General features: G+C 35.5%; 2 protein-coding genes across 2 annotated transcripts in view; one reads left to right on the plus strand and one right to left on the minus strand.

The window, feature by feature from the left end:
- ERO1B (endoplasmic reticulum oxidoreductase 1 beta) overlaps positions 1-668 on the minus strand; it is a 48,111-nt gene extending 47,443 nt beyond the window's left edge. The window contains exon 1 of the mRNA XM_032215050.1: positions 503-668. Within this exon, the coding sequence (XP_032070941.1) occupies positions 503-547 (45 nt within the window). The 5' untranslated portion in view covers positions 548-668. The remainder of the gene's footprint in view (positions 1-502) is intronic.
- On the plus strand, positions 349-15,281 carry EDARADD (EDAR associated death domain). Its single transcript, XM_032215051.1, has 6 exons — positions 349-561; positions 1,794-1,852; positions 3,207-3,246; positions 7,711-7,799; positions 11,206-11,254; positions 11,925-15,281. The coding sequence occupies exons 1-6, from the start codon at positions 531-533 to the stop codon at positions 12,299-12,301; spliced, it is 645 nt and encodes a 214-aa protein (XP_032070942.1). The 5' UTR covers positions 349-530; the 3' UTR covers positions 12,302-15,281.
- The last annotated feature ends 161 nt before the right edge of the window (positions 15,282-15,442 follow it).

A 15,442-nucleotide genomic window follows, 5' to 3' on the forward strand; every position in this document is an offset into this window, starting at 1 on the left:
CGTTGTAACTTTGAATGGTCACTAAGTGAAATGTTGTAACTCGAGGACTACCTGTACTTTATCAAAAGGAGGGATTGTTTTCAGTGACTATTTCTAATCCTGAATTTTACTCCTCCAGGTGGACAATCTGCAAGTCAGTTAAGATACTCCGCTTTGCCTGGGGAAAACGGATGCTACAAGGCATTTTTTCAGGGGCCACGCATGTTTTTTGAGAAGTCGCCGATCGAGCTGGGAAAAGCTTGGGAGAAAACACGCTTAGGCAGACCGCCGTGGCTTTGAGGGGTGGGGAAAGCGTATCTCCCCCGCCCCGCAGAGGCTTCTTCCCCTGCTCGCTCGGGCTTTACCTGCAGCTTCCGCTCCCTTCCAAGGTTTCTCTCGCCCTACAGGAGGGGGAAGCGTAGAAGCGCCCAGCGGTAGCTAACTAGGAAGTAGTAGGAGAAAGCGGCAGGGTCCGAGAGGGGAACGGCGGGCCGATCGCAGGTGCCAAAGCCCTTCAGCTCACCACGGCTTGGCCGACCTCCTCGCCCCCAATGGCTGCTCCCGCCATCGCTCCGCCCGAAGGTAAAAAACCCGCGTCGCCTAAGTCTTCGGCAACGGGCGCCCGCGCCTCAGTGCAGAGGCACGGGAACAGTGGGCTGCGCGCCCTTTGCGGACGGGCACTGCGGGCACCGGAAAGAGGGCCGGGCAGAGCAAGGGAGGCGGGACCCTGGAGTGGCCTTTGCAGTGCGGGGGGAGGAAGGGGGGCGGGCGGATTCCCTGGGTGGACACTGATCCTCCCACCGGCTTTGTGGAGCTTCTCTTCGTTGGCGGGATTCTGCCAAAGGCGAGCAGCTCTCTGCCTCTCGTATTATTTAGCATGACTACTTGCATTGCTACGTTGCTATTTCTGGCAAAGGCAGCGTTCTTCTTAGATGAAAGTCTTTGTCCCCTGACTTCTCCGATTTGAGATTTTGTTCCTCGAAATTACCCACCGCGTACTGACAAGAGGCACACGGATTCGGTTTTGAAAGAGTCTCAGTGTTCCCCTTCTTCGTATTTTAGGCTTTGTATTGAGAATGACTTTTGAGTTTTTTTAAAGTCTTTTTGGAGCGCCTCATATTCTCAAAGTCTGATGAATCATTCACTCAAATGCTAAATAAATTAAGCCCTGCAGCATCCCTCTGAAGTGTAGCGAAATTGTTATAAAAGGTTGCCTTATGCTATAACTTTTGTGAATTCAACTTTATATCCTTCAGCAGGAAAAAAAATCTACCACTTTAAAGTGGGAAAAAGGATATTATAATTTGCACTTTTTAAGGAGGAAAATCAAGTATTTAATGTAGGATAACTGACACCCTTTTTATAGAACTTATTGAAAACTGAAATACATAGTATAAATGAAATGTGAATGAACAACTTAAATGGTTTCAAGATATTTTATGCTGATTTTTATATACTCAAATAGTTTAGAAGATTAATGTAAATTAAAACCATTTGTGAAATAAACTATAATAAATTTTCCTGTTTTTTAAATTTAATATGGCTTTTAGACTTGTGTTTATTGAGCAAGGTTGTTATATTTGAACTGACAAATGATCATCTGTCATGAACATATGCAAGAACATACAAGAGCAAGCCATTTTTTAAAGGATGTTCACCCAATTGGGATAAACAAGGATATGAACCTCTTTTGTGGGGTTTGCAGCAAAATGACTGTGTATGTAATTAGTAAGCAATCAAAGTATAAATAAATAAATATCTCTAAAATGTTGATGACTGTAAGCTTAAGCCCCTTTTTGGCTTTTCCCCATCAGATCAAGCAACTAAAGAACCAGTAGAAGACACTGACCCTAGCACTTTATCCTCAGAAAATGTAAGTACTGTCTTTTGTGAATGTGTTGAACTGGCTAGTTGCCCAGCTAAGTGATTTTACCTAACTGACTTTGACTAAGTTTGAAAAGCTTAAGCAGAGTGAGAGCTGGTTAACATTTGGATGAGGGTTACCAGAAAATGGAAGGATTGTGGATTACAATGGGAAGTTGAAGAAACATCCTACTAAAAGGTATTGGCAACATTTTTATGTTGAAAATAAAACTACATCTATCAGAAATTGAGACTGATTCAAAGGAAACATTACTTCCACTAACTTGGTTATTAATTTACTTATTTTACTTGTTGGTTGCTATTATAGTACATACTATTTCATACTCACAGAAAAGTTCAGTAATTAAGATGTGACAAGATACAGGCTCTGAAATAAGTCCAGGGACATGACCATCCAATCATTTCCTTTGTGATCTTCCCAAATAGTTAATTAGCTTGCCACACAAATAGCATGAAGTGCTGGGGAAGATAATATTTAGTTAAGTTACTTCTGAGTTTCAGATTTCTAAAAACTATAGAATTCTGACTGTTTTTTAATAATAAGAAAGTGTTGTAATGGGAAGTTAATGCCTGTTTCATTCAGTTACATATGTCTCAATAAAGAATGAGTGATGCTAGTGCACTCTTTTTTATGCAACAACCAGCTATTTTTGGTGATATTACTTGAAATGGTAACAACTAGAAACAAGGCAGTTAGTATGTGTTAATTTCTGTAATCAAGAAGGAAAATGACCATAACTAAGCACTGATTCATATTTAGAGTGTTCTGTTGATTCAGAGATTGGTTTGTGTGGATAAAAAAGAGTTGTAACCAAAAAACTCAGTGGTGAGAGATGCAGTTGGAGTCATTATCCAAGATTTGTTCGAGAACCCTTGTAGTGGTTTTATTATTTGCACTATGTCATGAATTCATGACATGAACAACTTTAATGAAGTTGTTCCTCAAGGATTATTTTCTTTAAAGTATTAGCTTCAAAATCTTATAAGGATGAAAGTGTTGGAAATCATTCAGTGAAAGATTCTGAAGGAGGGAGGAGGATTTGGTGAGAGATTGTCATCTTTACCGGCAGACCCATCCCAAGTTTTTCATAATTTCTGCTAAACTTTCAGATAAGGGGCTTGATAAATCTTCATTGATTCCTACTCCTACTTGGGACTGGATAAATACTGTATGCGAATTGTTGAATACTTGGCAAGCTCAGTGAAGAGCTGGGAGACTGTATTTGGCTTGGGAGGTTACAAATTCAGCAGAACAAAGAACTTAATAGGTCAAAATAATTGGTGTTTCAAAATGTATCTAAAATAATTATATAAAAATATGCTTCTTCTTTTTGTCTGAACAGATAGAAAAGTATCCTGTCCAAGATACAGCATTACCCAAAGGTAAAAATAGAAACCGACAATGATTGCAGTTCTTATTTTTTTTAAAAAATATTGTAATATGAAACTTGATTAGATATGACATGACACAATAGAGAATCTATTATGTCCCTTCATAGGGACATAATTTTCTAGAACTGACTCCAGATATATTTGCTGAAATTCCCAGCTTTTATTAACTCTGAGATCTTCAAAATCTTCTAAGGTCAAGAAGCCATCAATTAAGAACATATCTTATGGTTTTCTCTCCTTCGTTCATTTTCATCTTAGTAGCTCAATTCCATCACCAGAGATATTGTTTGGTCTAATTGACACTGGGCTTGAAACCAGAAGAATGTGAACTCAAGTCCTGCATTAGATATAAAAGATGGCTGGGTGACCTTGGGCCAATCATTCTTTCAGCCCAATTCATCTCAGAGGGTTGTTGTTGTGGAGAAAGTAGCAGGAAGAAGGATTATTAGGTAAGTTGCCTTGAGTTATTTGTAAAGTAATCTTGTATGGGAGATAGTCGACTACCTACCCTGAAGGACGCAATTTCACTGACCCATGCTACTTTTCCTCAGAAAGCTACTTTCTTCTGCTTCTCTTACCTGTAGGAGTTTCTGTTCTCATACTATCTGTATTGAGTCAGTCAGTGTCACAGTCAATTTTTTAAATTAATTTCTAATATATACTTATATATAAACTTCATATATGTATAAACTTTCCCAATCATAAAATTTCTGGTGTTGATAGATATTCTCTGTCTCCACTGTCAGAATGCATATCTTATTTCATATGGAACAACATAATTTGTGATAATTGTTTCCATTGCCTCCTCATGCTATTAAAGTTATCTGAATCACCTTCTCTATAGGAAATTCAGCAGTTTCATTAACAGACCCCTTACCTTTGTTTGATACGTTGTATAATCAAGCCATGCAGCCTGGACCATCAAATTTCTTTCTTGTAACATGCCAGCTGAGGCATGATCGCTTTCTATCCGGGCCCATCTTCCAGTTTTGATACCACCTCATGGAGGTGGTGAGCCAAGCTTGTTTGAAGTTCAGTATCAACATTCCATCTCATCTTCTCCTGCCTCAGAACAAGCAACCTTAATCACAGTGCACCTGAATGTAGGCAATTAGTACACAGCATTGATGTTAGAAAACAAATTTCATTTTATTGCAATTATCCGTGCCATTAGATATGGGGATTATTCACTCAAAGGGTATGGATGATCTAATATTCCATTTGATGCTTACAGATGCTTAGGTTGCTGGTTTATTTATTTACTTTTTTTAAAAGCCTGTTTCCAGATTACTCTGGATGCTGAGTTATCATACTCAGTTCTATTTTTAATCTGCAAAGGGCACACAGCATTGATTAATTTCTGTTCCATTGATGTTATACAATATAAAGAACTGATGGAAGGAACTACACATTTTATTTAAGCATTTAGCTATAAACCCATTTCAGTCCAAGTCAAGAAAAAAAACCTTGTGGCTCATGAGGGAAAGAAATCTGATTTAAAGAACCACAGTAACTATTCCACAGCAGCTTTGTCTTTTTTGGCTCTACATCCTTTAGGCTTATCTAGCTAACATCATTGTTTCCTATAAAAGACAATAGCCTTACTGTTCTGTCATCTCCCACAGGATAAACAAAGGGCATCAGGACTATTTTCTTCTGAAGGTTATATTATCTCTAAGCGGCAGGTCAGTAAGTATGAAATACCAAGCCAACAGCAAGACACTTAATGGCTCTCTTTCTTGTGCTTGGCTTGCTGAAGTCTGTTAGTCTTTCTCATGAAGAATTTTTCAGAACTTTACAAATTGTATTGAAAACACTCTCTTTGATGGGTGGGCCTCATCAGTAGACAGATGGATAACAGCAGCAGCAAGATTAATGTAATTTCAGTCTGTGCTCAGAAGGATCATCCTTAATCCAGGACTTGCTCCTCTCGAAGACTCTCATATTGTACACCTTATATAAGAGATAACCAGACCGCACAGATGATACTGACCAAAATCTAAAAGGTGCCACGATGACAATCAGACAATTTTTGTAGATATTGTTCCTTCTCCTAAGCACATGATGTTTTATGTATTGTCAATTTAGGAAAACACTACAGTCCTATTAATTTCTGTGTATGATCATAGGACATACTGTACGTATTATACCACTAAGTTCAACACTCAGTTACAAATGGGAATAATTCATTTATCCCACATTTTCTCTGGGGTGCCTGGAATTTCAGGAATTCATACTAAAAGGAACAATTATAATGTTCCTGACATTTCTTGGTTCAGTAGAAAGATAAATGGGGATTAACCTGCCTTGGATCTCTACAACCTAAAGTCATTTATCAGGGCTAAGACTTTGTATAAAGTCACTTTGGTGAAAGTTTTACCTCTATTTCTTTGAGGATTCAATATATATTCTTTTACATCTCCATAAGGTGAATTCTTATGCTTTGCAGTACTTGGAATTTTCCATTGAATACTATTTTTGCCTCATGAATCTATCCTAAGCATATAGCAGTAGTTATCTGCAAATATCCCACATCAATAACTTGTTCCTTTTTATTTAAAGTCAGTTCACCTTTCAGAACCATGTATCCTAGACTTTTGTTTTATTTCAGAAGTTGAGCCTTTTGGTGATTTTTTGCAAGTTGTGAATATAATTTATATATTCATGCAATTCTTTCACTCTTAGGGATCTTCTTAAGGTATTAAGTTTCCAATAATCCTGCATGGCCAGCTACTAAAATTGAGGGAATAGATAGTAACACTGAGGGCATGCTTCTTACCCAAACTAGTCATCTGCACTTCTGGAGGATTCTGTTTGGAATCTGTCCATATTTGCCATTTATGTTTAAAAGCATACATGAACATTTGAAGCACACTTATAAGAAAGCAATGGGTAAGCAATAACAATATGGTTGGTTGAGTTGTGAGCCGCCCTGAATCCCCTTCGGGGGGAAAAGGGCGGCATATAAATAAAATAAACATTCAACATTCAATATATACTTTCTCTGACATCCAGCACAGAAGAATATTTGGGAACCAAAAATTAGCTGGAGCCAAAAGATTGCATATGGATCCTCTGTTTTCTTATTTCATTCTGATACCGAAAGTATCTACAGGAAACTAGGAGATCCTGCCAAAGTAGGAATCAATACAGTGTGAAGCAATAAAGGCAGAAGGAACATCATCAGTCTATTCATGTAATTGTGGAACTTATTTTTTTTGTCCAGATATACAGCACAAAATTTAGTCATGTTTTAGATCTGGTCCTTGCTAATTCAACTCAACTTACTCTAAAAATACGTATGGATGGTATCCAAAATAAATCAATAAACAACCAAACAATAGCAAGAGAGAAACTTAAAGAGAGATAATTATTTTGAAGAAATTTCCTTTGTCTATGGAATGGAAAATAAAAATAAGAATGTTTATTCTGATAAAGCAGTATTCTCTAACTAAGGTTTTTAAATATTTTGTTTTTGTAACAATTGTCATTGTAACAATGTTTATTAAATTACTTGGAATATAATACATGTTCTAGAAGGTAGACTTAAGATGATTACTATGAAAAAGAAGATATAACTACGGATGTCTTCTCCTGTGGTATCATGTAGATATGCAGACTGAGTATTCTAGAAGTTACAGTCTAACATTAGCTTTCCCGGATCTGGGCATTTCGAGTTGTTTGGACTTAAAGTTCTCAAAATTGCTCACACACCATGACAGTTTTTAGAATTCTTGGAGTGAATTCCAACTGTGGCAAGTTTGAGAAAGATTGATCTTTACAAGGTTTGTCTCAGCAGCAATTTCTCTTTCTTCTTTCCCATCTTCTTCTTCTTCTCTTTCTGCTATACTTAGACCTGAAATTGCTCTGGATTTGATGAGAGTAGTAGTTTAAAATATCTGGCTTTGTTCTTGTAACTGTTAATGATAACCGGATATTCAGGAATGAAGCCAGTAAAATGTTACATGACATTTCAGATAAATGTTATCATTAATAATTGTTGCAACTCATATGGGAGCCTGTTATAAAATGATGATTTTAATGTAATTGGTTGGTGACTAGCAGGCAAGTGTGACATATCAAATGGTTTGGAAGAGGGATGTATGGTATTTTATTTCAGGGGAAAGAGGATTAGCATAATAGAGACTAGCAATTCCTCACTTACTCTGTATATACACAGGGCTTTCATTCAATACATCCTTTCTGGAAGCCAATGGTTGATAATGTGCCCACAGGTTAGTTCCTTCTGCAATCTTAGGTATGTAGAATTTTAGGCAAGTCGTCACTGGTTATGCTAAATTTTATGAATGGAACAATATGCCTGTAGCTTTCTTTCTTGCCCTGATACATTACTTGAATTGGCATTGTAATCTTTCTGAATTACAGAACCTTTTTAGAAATATGTTGATCAAGAGATCCAAACCTGACTAACATTGAAGAATATTTGCCTTGTAGATGAAGAATACCAAACAGAAAAAGTGACTTTGGAAATTTCATCCATTAACATTACAAGCCTAACATCAGATTCTGGCTTGATACACCAGGTAATTGAAATGTTATTGATCCTATTAGAATATTTGTCAATATTATTTATTGTTATTTATCAACATTTAGACTTTTCAGTATTGTTCTCCAGTTTACTGTAAGTCAGTGCTGAAAGTTTAATTTCAAACTCAGGTTCAATCTGGAAAAAGGGCAGAAGACACCATGAAAAATATCCTGAATTTTAGATATTTTTTGCTTTCAGTTGAACCATTATGTTATTATCCACTTTTAATGTCAATACTTTTTAATTATATTTTAATGTTAGTATTTTTTAATATAGTGTAAAAACTAATGTGTATTGCTGGTCTTCGACCGTAATAAGATTTTACTTACTTACTTCCTTATTTACTTTGCTTTCAGTGAAGGAAAGGCATACTACAGTTTGGCCCCTTGTTATCTTCAAAACCATCTACTTCATGTAGAATCTGCCTGACATATACTATCAAATAAAGAAGGGAAGCCTGGGTACCCATCCTGAAAGAAATCGGGGGGTGGGGCTGGGAGTCAAGATAGATTTTCTTATACTAAATCCTCCCTCTGAAATAACTTGTCCCAAAGTTAGGAGTGCACCTATCAAATGATAGAAAACAAGAAAATAGTCTTTAAAGAGAGAGTTCAGACTTACATGACGGCAACTATGGGGTTTTTAAAAATAATTTTAAATTGGTTTGTTTATTATTTCTTGTTTTATTGGGTGGATTTTATTATTGTATTAATGATTTAGTCCATATGTTATAAACTGTCTAGGACAGGAAGAATAGACCACAAGAGTAGATGATATTTTAGTAAATAAATACCCAGAGAGAGCCCTAACTAAGAACTTAAGAGATAGGAGATTCATGTTATACTAAGAAGTCCTTGAGGAAATGCAAACCTAGGCATGAAAAGTTTGCAGCATTGGCAACTTATTGACCGCATTCATACATTTCCATAGGCCACAGGCTAATTGCAACAACAGTCTGTTGTTAAAACCACAATTGTATGGGTTCAACATTTTGCCCCAAGCCAAAGGCAATCACCACATTACAGTTTAGGACTAGAAGGCAACCAAACTGCTTTGATTCCTAGTTATTTTACTTAACACCTTTTTGGCTGTATTTTGATTCAAGCATTGCAAATTCTTATTCTGGCTGCAACCTCTTCTTTCTTTTCCCTTAAGTAGTGAAATACATGTGCAGAATCCATATTCTGCCTTTAGGCAAGACTGGATTTTCTTACCTTCCCTCACATGTGAGACAAATTTGTAGTTTTGTCTGGTCTTGCAATTTATTAAGAAGCATTTCTTTAAGAAAATTGTTAAATGTAATGCTTTATAGTTAATAATCTCTCAATGCAATTGTACCTTGGATGGTATATACTATCCCACAAATGGATAGTAATTTGGTTTTGTTTTTTATTATCAAACTGAATAAAAATTAAGGAAATTTGGATACATCTGATAAAAATTATAATTCTAAGACAAATAAAAACTTTACTTTTTATAAATATTGCTTAGTTTAGTTACCTTTGCAATCTGTGCAAAGTGAACAAGCTGCAGTGTATGATTTTTGTGTCCTGGAAACATCAGCATTATTGAAATCATCTAATATTTTCTCTTTAGTGTGCATGAAGTAATTCTGTTTAAGTCTTAACACTGAAAATAAAATAAATATATTGCAGTGTTAACTCTTGTGTTATATTCCTGCTTCTATAACTTGTGTTATTGTCTCTTCTCTATTTTCTTAATACTCCCTCTTTAATTCTGGCCCTGCATTTCCATATTTCATACTATCATATTGCCAGATGAATGATTCTGATTGAAAAATCCCAATTTCATGGATCTCCAGCAGCCTTGCCAGGTCCCAAATGGGGGCTCACAATGCCCTTTTTACCTCCCTCTCATCAAGTTATTCTCTGCTTTCCACTTCCTGTGCTCAGTTTCCCAACTGAATCATCACTACAATTCTAATTCAATATTATGCTTAAATCTAGATAATCTATATCTGTTGAAGTCTCAAGTAAATAAGCTCTTTACCTTGCTTTAATTGTATTTTTCATATTATATTTTAGATTTTGTCAGTGACCATGCTCATTCTGGGTCCTTGTCTCACTCTGTTTTGAGATAGTGGAACTACTTGTCTCCAGAAGTTCTGGATGTAATGGTAGGGTTACCTGCCTGAGCAGTGGGTTGGACTACAAGACCTCTAAGGTCCCTTCCAAATAAATTATTCTGTTATTCTACATGCCACTTAAAGACTGGAGTGGATGGAAACATTTTTAATGATTTATAATTATTTGTGGACCTTATACATAAAGGGAGGAGAACATATTGTTTTTTTATGTATCTTTCAGCATTCAGCTGAGATGGATTTTTTTATGTTTAAAATTAGAATCAAAAGATTTTTTTTTGTACACAATGTTTTTTCTCTGTTTAATTTTGGATTTTTGTTAATGTGGCATTTTTCTTTTTCTGTTTTGTATTTTATCTTTGGTGATAAAATAAAAGAAAATTTAAAAATAAACATGCCATTTAAAGACTGACATTGCCCTCATTTTGACTCATTCGGCATCCTGCTTTGCTGGAACTAAAAGAAGTCATATGAAAATAAAAAGAAAATATGTAACAAAAAGAAAAAAAGAGGAAAAAACTGTTCCATGTATAATATTTTGGAAAACTAGGCATAAAGTATACAATATTTAGCATAGCTGATACTGCAGAAACAATATGCCTGGTACAATTGAAAATGAAATGTAAACGGTTTAAGTTGAAGGTGTTAGGTTTCTCCCTGCCTTCTCTCCAAATTGTGATCAAGCTCAAAAGGCAGATTAGGAATTGTATGCATGGTTGTCATGGCCTTGCCACATAAATTATCTATGTGGCTTCTTTGGAATGGATGTACTAATGCAGTTAAGTGTAGGTAAGTAAAGGTGTCTGGTTACAGCATATTATATAACTACATAGTTTACCTGTATTTGCATGCACAGTTTATGATCTATTCCAGAGTGCTCTGTGATACTCTCAGGTGAATGACGCTATACAAAAGCCAACTGTACTTTACTGAAAATATCTCAAGGGAAAAACCCCACCTGCTTTCATCTTTAAAGCTGCAATAAGAGCGGGAGGGGAGAAATCTCTTCATCTAAGCGTGTTGGTTTTTTGTAATAGCAAAAGCATCTGCTGCAGATTGTTCAAATCTATCTTACCACGATAAAATCCTTCTGAACTCAGGAATTAAGTGCCTCTCTTTTATGATAATCTTCCTCTATAGAAATACAGCTTCTTCAAAGTATTTAGGTTTTTTTTAATGGTTTGACCTTTCCAATCCTTGAGATATATTAATGACACATTTTTCTAAATTCAAGGTGCATAATTTGTTAAATTAAATTCATATCATGACATTAATACAGGGCTGTATTTGTTTGTAGCCAGAAGAAGATGATGACACTCAAAGTAGTGCTGGTGATTCACCTACAGGTAACTTTCTGCACATTTCCAAAATATATTTATTATCTGATTCCACTTTTTGTTGTTCTTGTTGTTGTAAGTAGGATACTTGGAATTATTACTGTAGAAAGCAAATGCAAATCTCTAAAACAATCATTCCAGCATTCCCTCGCTTCCCTTTCATTCCAAGTCATTTCATTGTTTTTATTCTTAGTTCCATTCTGCTGCTTATTGTCATCAAAATCACCTTGCATTTTCTCTGACATCATAACTGGTCCTTGAATTCTTTTACTACATTCTCTGCAGTTTCCTTTTTCTTTATGTATAATTATACAATACCTTTCACACTCATTTTTTGCATAAGTCATTTTGTTACATGGTTCTTTTTCACATTTGTGTACTAAAGATCAGTGCCTTCTTTAGTTTGGAGAGCACATAGCAAACAATGGTTCAGTGCAGATATAATGAGCCAATTTTATAGCCAGAATATCATTTTAAATGGGAAACTGTAGTTTAAGAAGCAAAAAAGATTTGCTTCAAATGGACATGCAAAAGAGGCAGAGAGGGTGGGGAAATGGGGAAACGAAGCAGAATACAGTCTAAATCATCATGAACAAGGCTCATTACATCTGAAGCATGTCATAGAGTTTTATCTGCCAGAAAACAGTAGAATAACTCCCTAATATAATTGTAATTCTAGCTTTGAAGAAGTCATGTACAGAAAATGGCTCTTGCTCTTTGTGTACATTTCACCAGCCAACCATCAGTGACCTACTAAATGATGAAGACTTGCTGTATATGATGAGGATCAAATTGGATCCATCCCACCCGACAGTGAAAAACTGGAGAAACTTTGCAAGCAAATGGGGAATGACTTATGATGAGTTGTGCTTTCTGGAACAAAAACAACAGAGTCCCACCTTGGAATTTTTGTTACGGAACAGTGACAGAACTGTGGAGCAGCTGATTGATCTCTGTAAATTATATCAAAGGGTTGATATTGAAAAACTACTGCAGAAGTGGGTGGAGAAGGAATGGCCAAAAAGAGGCCATGGAGCCTATCAGAAAAACATATAAAGGAGAAAAATGACAATATGGAAAACCAAGAATGGGTTTTGGTGTGCATAGGGCTTTTTTTTCTAGGGGAAGGACAACATACTTATTTTTACAGCATAAACTGAACTTACCCTTTGTAGTGATCAGGACGACCTTTAATTATGAATCTACAGATGTCAAAGTCTACAGTACTCAGATTTTTGAAGCAATAAGGGGACATTGAAAATTATCAGCATGCTATATAGGATAACTGCATAATCATTTACTTCTGTTTAGCAGTCTTTGTCCTGTATTTCTGACTGGAAATTGTATAGAAATTAAACATAGGAGGGAAAAGGGAGGTCCTCTTCGAGGAATAATCCATGTCTGTACCTGTGCATTTGGTCTTGTTCCACCCCTTTCCAGATTGCCTTTGTTCATGAACAAACCAGCAGAAGATGCTACAAATCAGAACTGGGATAGTCTCATATGACTTCACCTGGAAGAAGGAACTTTTATATCCAAAGATATATATGAACAGTACAGAAATAAGCCATGTTTTCAATCATAAACTATAAAAATATAGCATCAGGTGTTGGCATTGTTGGGCATCTTTCAGGAGAGCCAATTCTAGACATTTTGGCATCCTAGTCAGTCATTTTGTGGCCCCTCCTATGATTATATTTATCTTTTGAGTAGCCATGCTGATGCACAGAGTGCGCTGTTACTGTTTTTCTGGGTATAACTTTGAAAAGCTGATAGTCACTTGCCTAGTTCCTTCCTATCAGTCTTTTCTCTTGCTTTGGTAATATTAGTTTCCTGAGGTCCGTAGCTGTACTAATTATTTCTTTTTCAAAACTTGCAATGCCTGGTTGATGTGATGTTCACTACTACTCCACTGACTTTGGGCATAGATATTGTAGAAATTTATAGAAAGAAATGATTGTAAAACGATGAGGAAAGATACATTTTATACTCTTATTGTGCATATAAATCTTTTCAATTCTGGTGTGCCCTAAAATTTGGCACCTAGATGACAGCCAAAATGGGCAATTGCCAAACCTCCCTGGTTTGTTGCCTTTTTCCTGCCATCCCAGTGATGAAAGTGAAGAATCTATACAAGCACACCCTTCCCAATACAGACTGAAAGCAAAGAGATGCCAAGTATATAGATGGGACAAACAATAATTTTTTAAACTGGTGAAGCTAGGAAGGAAAAATTTCCTGAAGGTATCTTTTGAAAAGTTGACAAAATCTGGAGCTGATAAGGAATACCTAATCCATTTGTATATACGAATGCAGTGTCAGTGCTGCTATCATAATTTTAAAGCCAGAATAAAAGTAGAATATAGATCAGATATTGTGGTAGATCAGCAAGTGTTTTTTGCTCCCAGTTCCATTCCTCCTCAGCCTATTGTCTTCCAGATAGGTTGTACTGGTTGTTCATCATCATTGCCCAACTCACCTGGAGCATAGTGGGCCAAGGAAGTTTATCATAGCAATAACAAGCTTTCCCTTTTTTTAAACTAGGCTATTAGAGTGGTAACTAAAATGTAAACTTGCATTTGTGGATCCTTGCAGGAGAGGGTGCTTCAGTGAAAGAATATGCAACTGGCAACAATTCCTTTTCATCAAATTGATCTTAAAGCTCAAATTTAAAAAAAAAATCTCACAACTCTGAAACCTATCTGTAACTTCATTTCAAATCCTTATTTAATAGGAGGCATAATGTCTCAAAATCTCTGACTGAGAAGTATGTTCCCTTGATTTAAGACTGCATTTTAAAAATTATTTAACATGTTAGGGATCATTCAAATCTTTCCTCTTCTGAGAAGATTGATACAAAAGCTGATCACTTAATGTTTGCAACAACCTGTGTTTTAACTTTAGAGAAACTATTATAAGCAGCATACTAATTAAGTGTGCCGCAAAAAGCATCACATTTTAAGATAAATAGTATTCTGAACAGTGTGTACTTGAATTACAGAATTATCAAGATCCTTGATAGGTGCTTTTTTTCAGAGTATGCAGAATCTCTATCTGCCTTTGAATTGAAGTGGTTAGATCTCAAATGTGGATAATATATTAAAATATTTTAAGAGTGATTACGTTAATTGGAATTGCTGATTCCCTCTAGCAATTAGAAAATATGTTCAAACATGTTTTCAGAGACAGTTTGAGAACTAGTGCTACTCCAGGGTATTACAAAGTACTTATATTCTCTACAATATTATAATAAAATATTATGAAGCATCTATTAATAATTTCAGGGATAGCCTTGAAATATTATCAGAAATTAATCTTTAAATGAATTGAAGTCACTTGGCATAGTGACCATACTTTAGTTTTTATAGCACACAATAATGCGGGCAGAAAGCCAGTTCAATGTTAATCTCAGACATTGTTTGATCTCAGTACAATAACCATAAAATGCAAATAAAACACTATGCTGGAATGTAGGAGAGTTGCTCAAATGCATTAGAATATAACTTATAAGAAAATGTGAGTTCAAAATCGTATGGATTATCATTGTAAGGAATTTAGTCCTAAAACCTACATTCTTAAATGTACTTCCTAACAAGCTTCTATCTCAAGTATGGAGAGACCTGGATTTTCAATAGAAGAAATATTTTCAGATATAATACACTCTGGAAAATGTCATTAAAAATTGGAGTAAAAATGCTGCTATCAGGAAGAATACTTATGGGGAATTGAGCTTTTGGGCTACTCTACTAAACTCAAGCATACTTAATTGCAACACGTTTTTATAATTGTAGGTCTTTAGAGTTATGCTTGAAAATTAAGCCATTTCTATTACTATATTACTTTCTATTACTACTACAGTAGTATGCTGAATTTTATAACTTCTAATTTTGTTAATATAGTCCTTTTTTGTAATAGATCTTATTTCAAAGCATTTTGTGTATGTACTGGTATCATCAATTTGTTATGTTTGTTACATGTTTTTGATATGCAGTTTTAGAAGATTTTTTTTATCCCATTTTTGTTTTTATTAAGAGCGTTACTGTATTTTCTAAACGACTTTGTTGTAATTATTTAAAATATGCATTTCAGACATTAAAAGACTATTGAATTCAGAGTTTTGTTCTCTTGTTGAGAATAGAAGTCTTTCCCTCCTTACGTAGTAATTATAAACAAAAGAGCTCCTTGGATTGTAGTAGC

The sequence above is a fragment of the Thamnophis elegans genome, chromosome 4 (genome assembly GCF_009769535.1).
Source record: "Thamnophis elegans isolate rThaEle1 chromosome 4, rThaEle1.pri, whole genome shotgun sequence".
NCBI classification, from domain to species: domain Eukaryota; kingdom Metazoa; phylum Chordata; class Lepidosauria; order Squamata; family Colubridae; genus Thamnophis; species Thamnophis elegans.